The sequence below is a fragment of the Phascolarctos cinereus genome, unplaced genomic scaffold (assembly GCF_003287225.1).
Source record: "Phascolarctos cinereus isolate Bilbo 61053 unplaced genomic scaffold, phaCin_HiC Scaffold_5;HRSCAF=322, whole genome shotgun sequence".
Taxonomy (NCBI): domain Eukaryota; kingdom Metazoa; phylum Chordata; class Mammalia; order Diprotodontia; family Phascolarctidae; genus Phascolarctos; species Phascolarctos cinereus.
Window position 1 is genome coordinate 330,015,339 of NW_027555958.1, and position 19,415 is coordinate 330,034,753.

General features: G+C 41.4%; 1 protein-coding gene across 14 annotated transcripts in view; it reads right to left on the reverse strand.

The window, feature by feature from the left end:
- TRIM67 (tripartite motif containing 67) overlaps positions 1 to 14,499 on the reverse strand; it is a 77,761-nt gene extending 63,262 nt beyond the window's left edge. For 11 of the 14 annotated variants that reach the window (XM_078156809.1, XM_078156806.1, XM_078156808.1 and 8 more), the window contains exons 1-3: positions 14,158 to 14,499; positions 13,484 to 14,040; positions 13,242 to 13,429 (exon numbers count right to left, since the gene is read on the reverse strand). In XM_078156809.1, the coding sequence (XP_078012935.1) occupies positions 13,242 to 13,429; positions 13,484 to 14,040; positions 14,158 to 14,291 (879 nt within the window). In that variant the 5' untranslated portion in view covers positions 14,292 to 14,499. Of the gene's footprint in view, positions 1 to 13,241 lie in introns of all 14 variants that reach the window. The other 3 variants (XM_078156800.1, XM_021000467.2, XM_021000468.2) reach the window with 2 other exon arrangements.
- Positions 14,500 to 19,415: the final 4,916 nt, after the last annotated feature.

Below are 19,415 nucleotides of genomic sequence, written 5' to 3' on the forward strand. Positions count from 1 at the left end.
CCACATCTCTTCTTCCTTTCCTGACTAAACATGAGAAAACCATCTATAACTAGGTATTTTTATTTCCTCTCCTATCATTCTCTTCTAAATCATCTACATTCTGATTTCTGACCCTGTCATTAAAATGACTTTTCTCTCCAGATTTGGGTGATTCTTAACCACCAAATCTCATAGCTTTTTTTTATTCCTCATCCATCCTAACCCTCTGCATTGAAACTGCTGATCACCTTCTCCTCTAAGATACTGCTTCCTCACTGGGCTTTTGTGATGCTGCTTTCTCCTGATTCTCCTTTTATCTGTTCAATCACTCCTCAGTCTCCATGGATGATTCTTTATCTGTCATACCCAATAAATGTGCGTGTCTTATAAGACTCTATCCTGGGCCCACTTTGATTCTCTATATATACTCTCTTGCTTCTTGATCTAATCAGCCTCCATAGTTCATTAATCATATCTATGTAAATGACTTCCAGATGTCTATATCCAGTCCTAGTGTCTCTCCTACGTCACAGGTGTGCATCTCCAATTGCCTTTTGGACATCTTAAACTGGATGACCATAAACATTTCAAGTACAGCATGTCCAAAATGGAGTTCATTAGCTTTCCTCCCAGATACTCCCTCCTTCCCATCTTCTAGATTATTGTTGATGGTACCACTATCCTCCCAGGAAGCCATGTTTGCAGCTTTGGTGTCATCTTTGACTCCTTGCTCTCATTTATTCCCTATATTTAATCTGTTTGCCAAATCCTAAAATTTCTAGCTTAACCCATCTATCTATCTATCTATCTATCTATCTATCTATCTATCTATCTATCTATCTCATCCTCTCTCCATTCACAAACCACCGCTCTCTTTGACACCTTCATCACCTCTCTACTGCACTCCTGCAATAGGTTTCTAACTGGTTTCCCTACCTCAAGTGTCTTCTCACACCAATCTATCCATTATTCAGCACTGCCAAAGTGATCTTTTCCAAAGTGGAGGTCTTGCCATCTCTCTCCCTTCCTCCCTCCTTTCCTCTCTCTCTCTCTCTCTCTCTCTCTCTCTCTCTCTCTCTCTCTCTCTCTCTCTCTCTCTCTCTCTCTCTCTCTCTCTCTCTCTCTCTCTCTCTCTCTCTCTCTCTCTCTTTCTCTCTCTCTCTCTCTCTCTCACTCACACACACACACACACACACACACACACACAGAGCAAACCCTAATAGCTCCTTATTGCCTTCAGGATCAGGATCAAATTTAAACTCTTTTGGCATTTAAAACTCTTCATAACTTGTTCTCTTCCCATTTTTCCAATCTTCTTATACTTTACTGTCATCCACACATTGTGTTCCAGCAATATTGGCTTACTTGTTCCTGGAACTTGACATTCTATCTCCTCTCTGTGCCATTGTACTGGCTGTCCATCACACTCTCACATCCACCTTATATTTTCCTGGACTTCCTTCAAATCCAATCTATTATAGAAGGTTACTTCTGCTCCCCCAGCTACTAATACCTTCTCCTTTCAGATTGCCTTTTGTCTATTCTCTCTCTATATATATATATCTTGTATGAACCTAATTGTTTACATGTCCTCTCCCCCATTAAAATGTGAGCACCTTCAATTTTTACATTTCTTTGTCTCCCTAGTGCTTAGCATAGTCCCTGGCACATAGTACATATTTAATACATGTGTGTTGACTTGAAAGAAGGAAGAATGATTGTCTGAATTGGGCAAAGCCTTATTTTCATTTTATTAGCTGTGTGGGGATGATCAGGTCCTTAGCACCCCTTAACATCACCGGGGGAGGGATTGGATTCTCTTGAGGTCTCTGTTTTGGATTTGTTGAGTTTGAAATACTTACAGGACATCCATTTCAGAATGTCCAAGAAGCAGTTGGAGATGTGTCACTGTAGCTCAGGAGAGAGACTTGGGCTGGATATATAGATCAGGGAATCTTTCACATGGAGATGATAATTGAACCCATGAAAGCTGATAAGATTAATAGCTCAAGAGGTTCTATACTGTAGTCAGAACAGTTCAGCGTAACACCCCATTATAGTAATTAGCTTGTTTTAAACCCAGAGGCTCTGCCTCTTGCTACCTGTGCGTCCTTAGGAATATAATCTCACCTCTCACCTCAGTGTACTCACTTGAAAAAAATCCAAATCCTGGCAGAAATGTTGTACCTGTCACCGTGTCATTCCCCCTCCTTTCTCAAGGAGTTCAGCACCTGGATCACCATTTTCCTCCTCGCCAGCTTCTGCCTTTAAACTAAGAGTCTTCAGCATCCATGTTGATCCTTTCCCATACTTCCTACCCTCCCAATTCCTCAATCCTTAAACCTATTGTGATAGCTACTAGGATTATAAAGAGAACTTTGTTTTAATATACATTGTTAATATGCATGTGTGATGGGATTTAGACAGTTTTGGACAAGAAATGATGTGGTAGAGATGTGAGAACTCAAGTCTCTTTAAACAATGCGGAGTGATGTTATGATTGTATCGAAATAGTTTTATGTTATGAAGAGGCAGAGAAAGTTTTTTTATTTGTTTTTAAAAACTAGAAAAATGTAAATGCAAAGAAACATAGTTTCAAAGGCACCAAAGTGGCAAAGGCCCCTATTTAACTTCAGAGCTGCAAAGCATGGTGGGTAATAACTAATTTTCACATGTTTTGTGATAAAAATGAGTAAAACTAAAAATGAGAAATCATAAGAAAAATGTAGGCTAAGGTATGATTTTAAAAGGATCTTTGATTTGATGGGGAAATTTGAGGAGTTGTGACTTTTTAAGTAAGAAAAAAAAGTAATAAAATAAATTGTGTCCCTGAGAGTCAAGAGTCTCTCGTTTAAGTATAGGAATTTAAGAAAAAAATATTAGAGAAAACTGAAAGAAGAACCTAAAGAGAAAAACTGGAGGAGAGAAGGGGGAGAAGGAGATGAAAGGAAGCTTTGTCAGGTTTGTGGCTGTTAGAAGCATTCAGCTGATAGACATCATGTGAGTTATTCTTGATTGTTTGGAAAGAGAACTGACTTCCTTGGCCAAGAGCACCAGTGATGCTATGCCATTCATCACCACATAGATTAAGAGATGAAGCTTCTTATAAGGGCTTGTTCCTTTCTGCTGCCTTACTTGGCTTCAGAAGGAAAAGCAGAGGTGGCTTTGCAATTGCTTTGGGTATCATGGTGGGCTTGCTTAAGGAGTCAACCTGAACTGTGTCGCTGTTAGCTCTCTACTGATTGGACAAGACAACCAAGTGAATGAATGACTAGCTGGGCTGGGACTGGCTGTATGACAAAGAGAGCCAGTTTGATGAACTTTACAGTTGTCTGTTACTTACATTAAGAGCTATAAGACTTTTAAATATTCCTTTAAGGGTTATGGCTAATGAAAGAGGTTGCAAATGCTATGTTAAAGTATGGAAGAGAATTTTCCCAGGTAAAAGGTGGCAAGAAGTCAAGTGGTAAGCAGATAAGCAGTTTCAGGTGATACAGGTATTCCTGAATGGACTGACAACACTGAAGACTGTAGTCCAGAGTTATGAGTTACTCTAAATGCACAAGTTTTTTTCTCTCTCATATGTGTCCCTGTCAGGTTCCTGTAGGTGTATGCCTGTTTATCACCATAGATCCTGAGTGCATTGGTAGGAGAATGTGATAGGTGTTATGATGTATTTTATTATTTATCCATTGGCTTAATATGTTAATATCGATAACTCTTTGTTTGGTTAAGTAAATGATTATATTTAAGCTCTAAACAGTGCCATTATTATGACTGGCTGTTTGTATAAATATCACACACTACATAGATGCATTACCTTGTGAGTGGCTACTTATACACATAAAAAAGCTAACAAGCATTTATTAATCCCTTACTATGTCAGATGAGACTCAAGAACTAGAGTAGTAAGTAGGAGAAATGTGTCTCTCTTAAACAGGGTTACCCCTAGAGCCTTAGAGGATTTGAATATGTGTGGAGGTGGTCTGTCTAAGCAAATTTAATGGAGTGAATGAACCAAAATCAGAAAGTGGGGCTTGCACTCACTATTTGAGGGGTGATAGAAACAGATATATCTTATGTAATATTGTGAAGAAGTTTATACCCCAATTTTTAGCCTCATTATAATGCCACATTCTATTGCTATGTTATGACACCTTTGGTCCACATCAGGGGGAAGGGAATAAGCATTTATTAAGTGCCTACAATGTGCACTGTACTAAGTGCTTTACAAGTATTATCTCATTTGATCCTCACAACAACCTTAAAAAGAAAGTGCTGTTATTATTCATATTTTACTGTTGGGAAAACTGAGACAGATAGAGGTTAAGTGACTTGGCCAAGGGTCACACTAGCTAGTAAGTATCTGAGACCAGATTTGAACTCAGGTCTTCCTGATTCCAAGTCCAGAACTCTAACCACTGCAACATCCAGCTGCCTGTAATTATCAGGCTCATAAGAATGGTCATACCCTGGATATCATCATTTCCATAAGTGTTCCATTCCTTAATTAGAAACTCTAACATTCCTGTATCTGACCATAGCCTTCTATCATTCCATTTCTCCCTCTGCCTCACCTCTCCTAAACATATTCTCTACTTTTGTTTAATCTCCCCATCTATCATTTAGTGTTTTCTTAGCCTGTTCTGACTTCACTTTCCTCCTTCCCCTATTGTTAATCAACTAAACCCTAAGCTGTCATCCACTCCTGAATCCCTAAGCCCATTGTTCCATCAAAGCTCATCCTTTGCCAATCTACCCCAAATTTTTTCACCATGCACCATTTTTGATCCTACCCACATGATGCTGAATAGAGCTGCAGGAAGTCACACAGCTAGGCTGCCTAGTTTCACTATAAATTCATATTATACAACTTCAACTGGGCACTTGCTGCAACAAAGCAATCCTTTTATTCCTCCATCATTGATTCCTTATCTGATGCCCCACAGAAACTATTCCAAATTTTTTCTTCTCACCTCAACCCTCCTACATCTCTGCTTCTCACATTCTCTCAGAGGGAGACCTCACTTCTTACTTTTCTGAGAAAATTGAGACCATTTGCTCTTCTCCCTTTCTCTTCAAACCCCCTTGACATCATCACCTACTCTTTCCTTTTTACTTCCAGTCTCTGAAAAAGAGATGGCCTTTTTCCTTGCTAAGGTTAGCCCCTTTACATGCACCATTGATCTCATCCTATCTTGCCTTTTCCAGAAGCCAATTCCTTTTTTTTTTTTAACTATCAACCTCTCCCAATTTGTTAATTTCTTCCTTTACTGCCTTTAAACATGCCCTAGTCTAGGGGTGGGGAAACCTATGGCCTTGTAGGTCCTTGGGTGCAGCCTTTTGACTGAATCCAAGTTTTACAGAACAAATGCTTTTATTAAGGGAATTTGTTCTGTGAGGTTTGGATTCAGTAAAAGGGCCACGCGTGAGGACCTAAGGGGCCGCACATGGCCTTGAGGCTTCAGGTTCTCCCCTCTTGCTCTAGTCTCACTCATCTCTAAAAAAAAAAAACCTCAGAGACTTTTAAGAACCTACCATTCCCCTCAAGCTTTTGTCGTATATATATTTCTTTCCTTTCTCAGATAAACTCTTAGAAAAAGTTGTCTATACTCACTGACTCTACTTCCTCTCATTTCACTCCTCAGTGCTTTACACTCTTTCAACCTTATCACTCAACTGAAACTGTTCTATCCAAAGATAGCAATGATCTCTGGACAGCCAAATTGGATGTTTTTTTCTCAATCCTCATCTTCCTTTAGCTCTGTGTTGTATTTGACATGTTGACTGCCCTCTCTACTGGATAATCTTTCTTTTTAAGTTTTTTGTGATCCTAATTTCTCCTAGTTCCCTTCCTATTTGACTGACAGTTCCTTCTCAGTTTCCTTTACTGGCACATCATCTGTAGGATATCCCCTAACTGTCAATGATCCTCAAGGCTCTATCCTAGGCCTCCTACTCTTCTGTCATTATACTCTCCCTCTTAGTGACATCATCAGTTCCTCCTAGGTTTTGATATTCAGTCCCAATCTCCTCTGAGCTTCATTCCACATCACCATTTGCCTATTGGCCATTTCAAACTGAATGTTCTGGAGACATCTTTAACTCAACATGTCAAAAAAAGAATTCATTATTTTTTCTCCTAAACCCATTCTTCTGCCAAACTTTCCTATTTCTGTTGAAGGTACCATCATTCTTCTAGTCTTTCAGATTTGTAGAGTTGGCATTTTCCTCAGCTCCTCACTCTCCCTCATACCACATACTCAATCAATTGTTAATTCATTTTCTTTTTACTTCTTCTACAATAATATCTCTTTCATCCAATCTCTTTTTCCTACTCATACAGTGACCACCTGGGTTTGGACCTTCATTATCTCTTGCCTAGATTATTGCCATAGTCACTTAATTGGTCCCCCTGCCTCAAGTCTATCAATTTCAGCCCATCTTCCACATTGCTGCTGCCAAAGTGATTTTCCTTAAGTGCATATCTGACCATGACACTTACATACTCGGTAAATTCCAGTGGGTCCCTATTGCCTCTGTGATAAGGTATAAACTCCCATGTATAGTTTTTGTAATCTATCCTCCACTCATTTTTCCAGCCTCATTGTACATTACTCTATCTTCTATATTTTGAGATCTAGAACTGGTCTTCTCTCTGTTTCTCACAAATGATACTTCATTTCCCTCCTCTGCACTGGCTAGCTCTCATGCCTAGAATGTGCTCATCATCTCTGCCTCATAGAATCCCTGTCTTCCTTCAAGACACAGTTCAAACACCACCTTTCTAGATGAAGCATGATAAATAGAGTGCTGTGCCTGACATACAGCAGATACTTAATAAATATTTATTGATTAATTAAAAGAAGTTGGACTAGGAGATCTCTAACTTCTGGGTTCAACAACCTTTCAGTTCTATCCAGAGCACAGGTATGTTTGCATGTAGTTGATCCCGAAGTTCTCCTCTCTATAAGAGTATAAATATACATTGCACAATTCATTACTCACCACAAATGTGACTTAAGAGACTTGTGAACCATGTAGTGAGAGCAGGGTTAGGTGCCTTGAAATAGAGCTGCAGTGTATGTGTGTGTGTGTGTGTGTGTGTGTGTGTGTGTGAGAGAGAGAGAGAGAGAGAGAGAGAGAGAGAGAGAGAGAGAGGAGAGAGGAGAGAGAAACAAAAAAAGAAGGAAGGAAAGAAAGAAGAAAGAAAGGAACAAAGAGAAAGAAATAGAAAAAGGAAAGAAAGCAAATTAAAAGAAACATCATATCTTAACCCATAGTTGGTCTATTCAGCTATCTTTAGCTAATTTTTCCTTAATTCTCAGTCAATGACAGATTAAACAGAAGCTACTTTGAGTGCTCTGCTTCCCAGAAACCTCAAAGTTGGTATACACACACACACACACACACACACACACACACACACACACACACACACACGTATGTATGTATGTATGTATATGTGTATATATGTATGTGTGTGTATATATACATATATACACACACACATACATATATACATATATATGTATATATGTGTGTGTGTGTATATATATAAAAATTGCTTCACACTTATTTAATCTCTCAGCTGAAAAAATTGCAGTATCTTTAGATCTGCCCTGCCACATGCTCCTGAAAGCCCAGACAGGTTTCTGCCTAATGATATGGTACTTACAGCTGACATCTGAGGTAATGTGAAGCAATCAGTGTGGTAGGACAAAATTCTAAATCCCTTAGCAAAATTGCAAAATGAATGCGTCTTTTTCTTTCTCTGAGAAACACCCTTTACTATGTGCCTAAAGTTTCAACTTTTTCATAGACCTGCAGGTTCTGCCAGACAGTAATTGTGCCCATGGAAGGAACTTTTACATGGTTCCTGGGAGTCTGACCCAAGCACTGGTAAATCCAGGAATTCAGGCACAAATTAATAACTTAATTGTAGCTCATAATAGTATTCTCAGGGGCTTTAAAGGTTATTACCACATCCCTTTTAACAGAGGAGGCAACAAGAATGCAGAGGCCAAAAGCCCTCAGGCATAGAATCAAAACAAGTCTGTGGCAGAGGTCCTGTCTGTCTAGATCCTGGTTTTCTAGGACATGTACTCTTTTGTATCTGTACCGGCTCATTGGAAGCAGCAATTCCAGGGCTGTGAGATGGTAATTAAAAAGATATGCCATCTGCTATTCTCAACATATTCCAAAGAAGCATTCATCTAGAATTTTGTCACTATGTTTCAGAGGTCAATTTCCATCTCCTTCAATTCAGGGTCAAATTACCTCTACCCAGCAGACCAGGCACAATGCCAAGATGCCAAATGCCTGGGTGAATTATAAGGGAATTTATGATATTCTGTGAGATATCACAACAGGGCTGGAGGTCACTAAGTACTTCTCCTGAACCCTCTGGTTTCCACTGCCATCCCGGTATTGATGAAATCACTTTTATGTTGTTTTTATTTGTTTCTATGTGCCCATGTTCTCCCTCCTTAGCCCCTCTACATTTCATGCCCCCCCCCATTAGAATGCAAGTTCCTTGAAATCGAGGATATTTTTTTCTATCCCTAGTGCCTATCAGAGTGCCTGGCTTAGAGTCTATACTTAATAAAAGCTCATTGCGTAAATAAATCAGTGCTCATCCTTACCATCATAAAAATGGGGTTTCATATCCAAATGTGCTCTGAAGTGTTTATTCCTTCAATCCTATTTTTTGTGCAATTTTAATTTTCCTTAAGTCAGAAGTGTTCATTGGAACCGTTAAGCCTCTTCCAATGTGAAAAGGTGTTTGTGAGATCAGCAGCTTTTCCCACTCCTTTGGAAAATGTGCTAAGCAATCTTTCCTCAAAATAGATCAAGTGTCAAACACGGGCCTCATCTGTAACCTCAGGACTATACTGATCAGAGTCAAGTTCAGTGAAATTTGAGTAGTACCAAAGCCAAAGCCTGATGAAAGCTTAATATGACAGATAATTGAGGACTTCCCAGGGTTTCAATATGCACTACTTAAACCTATAGAGGCAGATATGGGATAATTAGGTTTAGTATAATTTTAGTGGTGACTCTGAAGGTTTTTTATAAGACTGTGGGAGGAGATGGAACCTACTACAAGAGACTAAGCTTTTCTAAAGAACTAACCTTTCACAATGGATATCTGGTTGGAGTTCTGTCTTCTAGTATGCATTTCAAGTGAAGACATTCTTACAGCCATCAGCTAAATTGTGTACCCTCATATACAAAACAAATAAAGGCAATTGCCGAAGTATCCAGCAATAATTTCTCATTATGGAAAAGGCATGTTTTCAATAATGCGATTAATATGATCCTTTTTTCCTATTCAGAGTTATTAATCAGCCCCAGGAGGCAGTAGGTAAGGCATCAAAGCATCATTTCCTGCCCTGTCAGTGCTTCATCTTATGGAAGTGATCTTGGGTTCTTTTTTTCAGAAGAATTTAAGCTCTAGAAGGTTTATCAAAATGAAAAAATTTCTACAGATATGGCAAAGGACCGTATGTCAATCATCCAAGGACCTAGCAAAGTTTATTGTCACAATGTTGGTCACAAGGTACTGAATTTATTTTGGCCACAGTAATTTATGAAGGCAATTTACTAAAGCATAATGGGATTGTGATCTGCATTAAGAGAGGGAATACTTGTGCTAATGGAAACACAAGTCCTCAATGTACTGGAGAGCATGACAGAATTTTCTTAGTTAGGTTTAACAAGTATTTTCCATTTGTCCTTACAGTTCTGACATGAAAGTAGGAGCTATCAGATCCATATAATCAACAGAAAAACTAAGGTAAGGAGTTGAAATAGCTTTCCCCAGGACACAGAAGCCTCTCAAACCATGTTTTATGAAATAATTCATGAGTCATTTAAAAGACCTTTGTAAACTTTTGATCACATCCTCTTTCTCCCTTTTCCTCCCACCGTTTTTTAGAAGACAACCCTCAGATTTATTTCTAGAAGGGAGTATGAATTTTACACTCTCTAATACATGATGGATTTAGAACTCATATTTCCTGGGCTACTAAATCCAGAAAGTCGACATTCCTAATCAGATGTCATCTAATCATAATCTTATATGCTTGCTGTTTCTTATTTGTAATAGGTATAAGAGAGCCTTTTTTTTTTTAAAGCAATTGGGGCTAAGTGACTTGCCCAGGGTCACACAGTTACTAATGTCAAGTGTTTGGTCTGAGGCTGGATTTGAACTCAGATCCTCCTGACTTCAGGGCCAGTGCTCTATCCATGTAGCTGCTCCGGGATAAGAGAGTTTTGCCCACTTATCTTCAAGCAGATGATAGTCCTCAACAATTCCTGATCATATGTAATTCTTTCCTTTTTCATTTGCCTCTTGATTCTCTTTTCTACTCCTTCCCTCTAACTCCGTCTTTTTTCTTTCTCTTCTTTTTCCCTTTGTTTTTCCTATTGCCACTTTCCATGTCTTCCCCCTCTGTCATTCTTCCTTTACTTTGCCCCTTTCTCTCATGCCAGGAGCACCCACAGATAGTTTTAACTCTGTTTGCAGAAGAAATAAAAGTTGTCTAAGCCAAATAAATAAACAAATATGTACATAAAATGAAGACAAGAAGATCGGTTCAGATAAATTAGTAATTAGAAAGTAGTAATTAGTAACAATTATGGTGAAATATTCTGCTTCTAAAACACAAAGTCATTGTGGTCTAGTGTAGATGCTTCACCTAACACAAAGTTATTTTAGCACTACTTAGATCAGTATGCTAAAATTTACCAGCTTGTTCTTTTCCTAGGCTACATGATCAATTAAAGAAGTATTTTTGCCTCTGACCCGTGGTTATCTGTAAGTCTGGCACTATCATCTTTGGGAATGCCATCTATGTAGTCAAACCAGATATTAGCAAAATATTCAACAAAGTCTCTCAAGGCACTGGCATTACACAAACAAAAGCATTATGCTTGTGAAAAAGATGGAAAGAAGTAGGCAAGATGCTGATATGGTTAGGTGGGTTCAGAACCCGGTGAATGGTTGCTGACTCAAAAAACACTAATTTCTACAACAATTTCAAGAAATTCTTTAGGGGAGGGCCCCATGGATCTGTCCTTGGCCCTGTTCAATTTAATATCAGTAGCTTGGATAAAGACATAAACCTTGTGATTATCAAATTTCAAGATGGCACAACACTGGGAGGGATAAATTGAGTGACAAAGTCAAAACTCCAAATGAGCTTAGGCTAAATCACTACTTTGAATCAAGTAAGGTGACATTTAATAGAGGTAAGTGTAAAGTCTTAATTTGAGTGCAACCAATTAATTTCACAAGCATACTACAGGGAAGGTGTGGCTTGAGGCAGTTCATCTAAAAATATATGGAATTGCAATATGTCACAGTAGAAAAAATTCTGGCTCTAGATCAGAGAATCTGAGTTCATATCCCATTTCTGATACTCCCTATGTGACTTTGAGCAGGTCACATAGTCTTTCTAGGCTTCACATTCCTCATCTGTCAAATGACTGGCTTAGATTAGAGGGCCTCTAAGGTCTGTTGTAACTCTAAATCTATGATCTTTGTGTACTTTGTAGGCTGCAAGCTCAGTAAGAGTTAATATGTGATATGGAAATCAAAAAAGCTATGACAATCTTAGGTTGCATTGATAGGCATAGTGTTCAAGACTAGGAAGGTGATCATTTCACTGCACTCCCTGCTCCCCAACCTCACCAAATCCTGAGAGCAACCTTATTCAGATTGGTCATAGGATTTGGAGGAAAAACCTGGAGAAAGTCTTTTTCTTTAATAAATGTTAGAAGATCCAATCATATTTTTTTAAAAAAGAAGGCATTTCCCTGGTTTTAATTGATCCAAAAAGCATTTATTAAACACACCTACTATGTACAATGCTTGAGGAAAATACAAAGTTTAGATAAGACATGGTTACTACCCTCATGGAACTTATTATCTAACAGGAGATTGAGATACAAACAGGGATAACAATAATAAATAGTATTATATTCTGTATAATACTGAATTAGGGAGCTCAAAAAACAGAATGCTGTGTGAATTGTGAGCAGTAAGGTCATTACCAATAGGATGATTAAGGGAGGGTTCATGGAAGTGGCTTTTGAATTGGGTTTTTAAGGAAGTATAGAACTTGAGTGTTTAAAGAGTGTTTAATGTTTTTTTAACTGGTATGTACCCTTTCTCATCATTGAACAGTGAGCTCATTTTTTTTAAATGGTCTGCTCCTGTGATTTCATCACAGTATGGAAAACTCCTGACATGTAAACTTCCTTCACTAGTGTATATTGGCAACTAATCTACATTTTTCTTTTAGAGAACTGACTGGAGCCCCAAGGGGTTAAGCAGCTCCACGTACTATATCATGTATTAGAGGTAGGGCTTGAACCTTAGTCATTCTGACTGCAAGTTGGTCCTTTATCCACTGAACAATGGTACTTCTAGAGTTCATCATTGACTAAAACATGTTATTCTCTCTCATATGTCTGGAACTCCATCACACTACGTACCCTCCCTTTAGTTTTGTGTTGTGGGAACCATATGTCATCCGAGTAGGGGTCTCTTTATAAAGTCAGCAAGTAATTAGCTATTATCTTATTTAAAAAGCATAGCCTGTACAGTCCTTTTCACTCAGCCTTCCTCTCACACTGTCCAGAACTACTAGGGTATAGAAATAGGTAATACTTGAGAAGCTAACATCCCACTGGAGAGGGATTAGGCATTTAAAATTCAATAATGGACTTGTGATACATGGCTTTCCAAGACCCATGAGAAAATGGCTTTTCAAAAATTCTGGGATAAGAAACTTACTAGAAGTAATGAAATGCAGAATGCAATTCTAAGATGAAGCCAAAAACTACAAAGAGAGCAAGTTGGAGGGTAGTGTTCTGCACCTAGGAAAAGGAGTTAACCTGATGGGCCTATAGTTTGAGGAAAAGCTAAGGAATATTTCCCCCCATGGGATCAGGGAGAAATTAGGCATTTTCTTGGTGCTATATGAGGAAACTTGAATTTGGTGACCCAAGGAAGATGTTGCCATTGGGTCATTATCACAGGAATTTGGGAATCAGATTTGGTTTGGAAAGCCCTTTCTTTGCTTGAACTAGCTTTCTGTGGAGGGTGTGAATCTCTGTCTACACTCCTTACTTCATTCTTGTAAGAAGTGAAGAAATTCCTCCCAGGGTTAGCATTCCACCCGTCCAAAACTCTCCTTTTCAGAACTCGTAGCTGTATATTTGCCCCTAATATATTTCTACTTGCTGCTCACCTTGTGCAGTTTCCACATGGCCCCTAGAGGTTTGACTTCATGCTTGCCGTGTCTGCCCTCCTCCAGACACTGGTAGCAGACAGGGGTGCGACAGCTCACACAGTACATACTGTAGTTCTCCAGCTCATGATCCGTACACGTGGGAAACTTACGGACCCCGGTACTCCCTGCTGCTCCCGCCCCAGGGCCTGGGCTTTTGCTGCTGCTGCCGCCGCTGCCGCTGGGGGCTCCTTGGGTAGTACCTAGAGGTGCAGAGGCCGCTGGCTGTGGCGGCGGCGGTTGCACCAAGCGGTGCTTGGCAAACGGTCCTCTGGACGGATGGCATTTGGTCTGGCAGGCAGAGCAATAGAGTACATCGCATTGCTCACAGAGCGTAGCTGCTGGCTCCGGAGGGGTGCGGTCGCAGAGCTGGCAATGGGCAACTACAGCTGCTGCGGTTGCTCCAGTCCCAGAACCCCGGCTCTGTTGATAGCGATGTACAATGGCCTCCAGCAGCCGATTGCGCTGGAAGCCACGGAGGCCGCGGTGGTCCAAAGAGGCGCTACGGTGGCATTGAGGGCAGGTGATGGAGCTGGAGGAAGAAGAGGACAGGGAGGAACAGGCGGCTCCCCGGGCAGCGGCGGCTGAGGAACCTGGGGGTGCGGGCACCATGGGTAGTACTCGCACTCCATTAGGGGACTTAAGGCTGGGAGTGTAGGAGCCATAACCGCTGTCCGTCTCGCTGTGCAGGCTCAGCTTGTCAGCATGATCCCCTCCCCCAACTACACCACCTACACCGCCGCCGCCGCCGCCGCCACTACTGCTGGTGCCTCCACCACTACAGGCTGGTCCGGTCCCAGTTTCATATTCTGGTGGAGGACCTGCAATTGAGCCTGTAGGCAACGACGGGCCCCGAGTATGCAAGAGAGGCGGAGGCAGGTGTTGCTCGCTGTCGGGAGTCTGTACAGCTATGGTGCGGGCACAAGGCAAGCAGACATTGTGGGAACAGGGCAAGATGATGGGCTCTCGGAACAGGGACCCACACACTGGGCACTTCAGCTCCTCTTCCATCGCGGCTCGGGCGGTGTCGGTTGCTCAGAGGCTGGCGGGAAGGCTTGAAGCCCTGGGAGTTGAGGGGGGCGAGATAGTGATTAGCACGGTGTAGCTACGAAGGTAACTGACATCAAAGAGGCATGGTTTCCCGCCCCGCCCCCACTTTGTGGTGCACACTTCTTTCTATTCTTTTTCTGTGACCGCCCTTACGCTTAGGGCTCCTGCACCCGGCTACTTTCAGTCCCACTGCCCAGGCCTGGAGTGAGTTCCTCGATGTTCTCGGGGTAAAAGCCTCCAAGTAATATGTGATGAATCAGCAAGAGCGCCTCCGTGAGTTGCAGAGCTTGCTTTTCAACACCCGGGGTACGGGAGCAGGCAGTCTGTCTCTCCTCGCTCTCCCTCTTTTGCTGCAGCCCCTGTAGGTAGCTGTCAGGGCCCCTTCACCGAGAGGAAGTGGAAGGTATAGGGAGTTCGACTTGCCTTGAGGCAGAGCTGGATTCAGCACCAGGACCCTGTTGGACAGCGCCCTACTGGCAGAAAATGCCTCTATCCTTTGGAGATAAACGAGGCGCAGTCTGGGAGGTGGGAGGCGGGCGGAACTGCTGCTGCTGCTGCTGCTGTTCCCGACTGATAGAGAGCTGCTTGGGTGGGGATGATCCGGCTACGCCTCATAGGGTTGCTGCGGCTGCCACTGCTGTCGCCGTCAGTCCCAGGCTAGGCAGGACAAGCTACCTTGGTTTTCCACTGCTACTCCCGAAGCGCGGCTGACCTTGCTCTAGACAAGGATGGCAGCCGGCTGGCTGAGGGCGTGATCCCAGATTGCACGGGAATTCCCCCCCTTCCGCCTCCTCCTCCTCCTAGTCTAGGTGCTGGTGCATGGTGGAGTTGTAATTTTCATAGCAGAGCGTAATAGGGACGGGGGAAGGGAAGAGAGAATCTGCTTAGCAAATAAATGCTTGCTTCACACAGCCGGCAGGGTAAAGGGAAAATTTAAAGGGATTAGCGGAAATTGGATCATTATAAATTACAATCCATTATTTAGAGGGAGAACACATTTTGGAAAGAGCACCGCCCTATCCTCCCATCATCCCCACACCTCTTTTCCCTGCTTCCTCCCCAAAAATAAACAAATGAGGAAAAATAGGACTGTCAAAAATCTGTAGTTTAAAAATGTATTGGAGACACAGGTTGAGGGTTTCTTTTCAAATCTACGACGGAGTTAAAATGCTGGTCACAAAATGTCGGACAGCATTAAACCAAAGGATGACACTTTATTAAATTATTTAATATAAGACGTTTTGTCTCTCTATTATACACATCGCCTCCGAGCCATGGCCTGATAACATAGATTAGTCCTGTAAATAGCGTGGATTTCGGCGTTAAAAGGGAGGAAGTCCCAGTGACAAGTGAAATATAAAAAACCCCACTAAATTAGCTCGTACCACTGTCAAGAATTAAGCACCAAGACCATGCATCGGCTGTGGCAGAGAGGGAACCAAGGTTTCTGGAGGTGTCCAGGGAGAGCCGGGAGTAGGATTGTAAGTTTTGTGAATGGAAATTTCATCACACCCTCAAATGCAAGGCCACTCGCGGCGGGAACAGCCTACCCACGCAACCCTCGAATCTCAGTCTGCTCTGCAGATGTCTTGGATTTCTGTTTTGTGGTGCAGACAGAAGGGAAGAGATCACAAATAGGAAGCAGTCGGCCTACGGAAGTTTCCCGGTAGCATGAATCACAAATAATATTTAGATACTATTTATTTAGAAGCTACATGAACATCCAATTCTCTCCCTCCCATCGCTTCCTGGATATGCAGAAACAAAAGGCTATAAAGACAGAGTAATTGCACACAGCATTTAAATCATCAATACCTTAGTGTCAGTGGCGAAGGTGGTTGTGCTATTCCGACTCGTCAGCAGAAAAAGGAATCGGTTTCTTCAACCATCACTAAGACATTCCAGTTCTATGCCAGCCACCCCTCCCCCTTTCCCCTTTGGCTTTCCACAAGGCAGCTTGTTTAGGAGAAAAGGGGGCTCTGAGAATGAACGGGTAAAGAGCAGGTAGACGGTATCTCTCCTCAAACCTCACTTCAATGGTAAAAAAAAAAAATACCCCTGTGGATTAATTATCAAGGGTGAGACCTGACATTTGAAAGCTGTGTTTTATTCATTGCTTATCTGTCTGCCCAGTTTGCTTGACACATCTGCTATAGAAAGAGAAATGGTGGGAGATGCCTTCAGTGGACTTTATACAATTAAATTCAACAAAGGTGAATCTAAGCTGTATTCAGAATAAAGTGCTAGGCTAGGTGCTAGGGGAGAGGGGAGATGGAGAAGTAGAGATGAATTTAATTAAGACAGCATATAAGCAAATATCTCTGTGTCCTTACATTGCTTTCTTCACATTCCTGGAATATTCTCCCTCCTTACCTTGGAGTTACTCTTGGAATCTATAGTTTCTTTTAGGACTTGATTCAAGTACCGTCTTCTGTGAGAAGCCTTTCACAGTCCTGCCCGGTACTAATGTTTTCCCCCTAAGGCTACCTTGTGTCCACATTGTATATATGTTGTAAATACCTATGTATGTACACATTGATTTCCCTGTTAAAATGTGAGTCCCTTGAAGTCAGGAACTTTTTTTTTCCTTTGCATCTTCAGCACTTAGCATAGTGTGTGGCATATTGTTGGTGATTTACAAATGCCCCTCATTTATTCTATTCTTTCTTTTGACCCTGTCCCTCCTCAGAAGTGTTTGCTTTTGATTACCTCCTCTCCCAATCTGCCCTCCCCTCTATCATCTCCCTGCTCTCTTGTCCCCTTCCCTCACTATTTTCCTGTAGGGTAAGATAGATTTTCCATACCCAATGGAGTGTGCATGTTATTCCCTCCTTAAGCCAAATCTGATGAGAATAAGATTCACTCATTCTCTCTCACCTTCCCCCATTTCCCCTCAGCTGTAAGAGCCTTTTCTTTTCTGTTTTTTGTGAGATAATTTACCCTATTCTACCTCTCCCTTTTTCCTCCTGGTATAATCCTCTCTCACCACTTAATTTTATTCCTAATAATTATTTTCTCAGATATCACCCCCTTCATCTTCAACTCACCCTGTGCCTTCTATCTATCTATATGTACATACATAATTTTTTTCCTCCAACTACCTTAATACTGACAAAAGTCTCATGAGTTGCAAATATCATCTTTCCATGCAGGAATGTAAACAGTTAAACCTTAATAAGTCTCTTATGATTTCTCTTTCCTGTTTACCTCTTCATGTTCCACTTGAGTCTTGTATCTGAAAGTCAAATTTTCTATTCAGCTCTGGTCTTTTCATCAAGAATGCTTGAAAGTCCTCTATTTCACTGAATGACCATTTTTTCCCTTAAAGATTATACTCAGTTTTGCTGGGTAGGTAATTCTTGGTTGTAATCCTATCTCCTTTGCCCTCCAGAATATTATATTCCATGCCCTGCGGTCCTTAATGTAGAAGCTGCTAAATCTTGTGTTATCCTGATTGTGTTTCCACATACTTGAATTGTTTCTTTCTGGCTGCTTGCAATATTTTCTCCTTGACCTGGGAACTCTGGAATTTGGCTACAATATTCCTAGGAGTTTTCCTTTGGGGATCTCTTTCAGGAGGAGATCTGGATTCTTTCAATTTCTATTTTGCCCTCTGGTTCTAAAATATCAGGGCAGTTTTCCTTGATAATTTCTTGAAAGATGATGTCTAGGCTCTTTTTTTGATCATGGCTTTCAGATAGTCCAATAATTTTTAAATTCTCTCTCCTGGATCTATTTTCCAGGTCAGTTGTTTTTCCAATGAGATATTTCACATTGTTTTCTATTTTTCATTCTTTTGGATTTGTTTTACAGTGTCTTGATTTCTCATAAAGTCACTAGCTTCCAATTGCTCATTCTAATTTTTAAGGAAGTTTTCTTCAGTAAGCTTTTGGACTTCCTTTTCCATTTGGCCAATTTTGCTTTTTAGGGCATTCTTCTCCTCATTGGCTTTTTGGACCTCTTTTGCCATTTGGGTTAGGCTATTTTTTAAGGTGTTATTTTCTTCAGTTTTTTTGGGTCTCCTTTATAAAGCTGTTGACTTGTTTTTCATGATTTTCTTGCATCACTCTCATTTCTCTTCCCAGTTTTTCCTCTACTTCTCTTACTTTCTTCTCAAAATCCTTTTGAGCTCTTCCAGGCCTGGGACTGATTCATATTTTTCTTGGAGGCTTTAGATGTAGGAGCTTTGACTTTGTTGTCTTCTTCTGGTTGTATGTTTTGATCTTCTTTGTTACCAAAAAAAGATTCTAAGGTCTGACTCTTTTTGTGAGGTTTGGCCATGATCCCAGCCAATTCCTTGAGTTATAAACTTTTGGTTAAGGTAGAGGTCGGCTTCCAGTGTGGGAAATGTACTGTCCAAGCTTCAGTGTTTTGTGCAGCTGTTTTCAGAGATACTTCTAGGGACCTGTAAATTTTCAGTTCTTCCAAGATGGTACAATCAAGGGTGAGGTGTTTACTCCTTTCCTGGACTGTGCTCTGGTCTATTAGTGACCACAAGCACTCCTTTCTGTCCTTGAACTGTGAGGAGGATTTTCTCTCCACAGCCATTACAAGCTCCACCACACCACTGCTCTTTCTCACCCCAGGACCACCCGTCAGAACTGTGACCCAGATCCAAACACAGGCAAAGCAATAGATTCCTGCCTCAGCACTGGCAAAGAGATCCCTGCAATCCCTTCTCTGATCAGCCCCCTGATTCCCCCTCAGTCTGTGGGCTAGCTCAGGAGGCAGCTGCCACCCCAGGGACTTGGGGACTGGAGCTGAAACCACATTTTCTTCTTTCTCTCACTGCAGAAACAGACTTTTCCACTGACATTCTAAGTTGTCTTTGGCATTCATGGGTTGAGAAGTCTGGAAACCACCACAGCTCCTTGAGGCCTGCTCCAGGTTTGCTGCAGCCTGCATGCCCACACTGCTCCTCTCCTAGGCTGGTGTGATACACCTTTTCAATCAACCATCCAGGTTGTCTTGGGCTGGAAATTTGTTTCACTATGTCTTTTTGTGGGTTCTGCTGCTTTAGAATTTGTTTAGAGCCATTTTTAAAATAGGTATTTGGAGAGGTTTGGGGGAGAGCTCAAGCAAGTC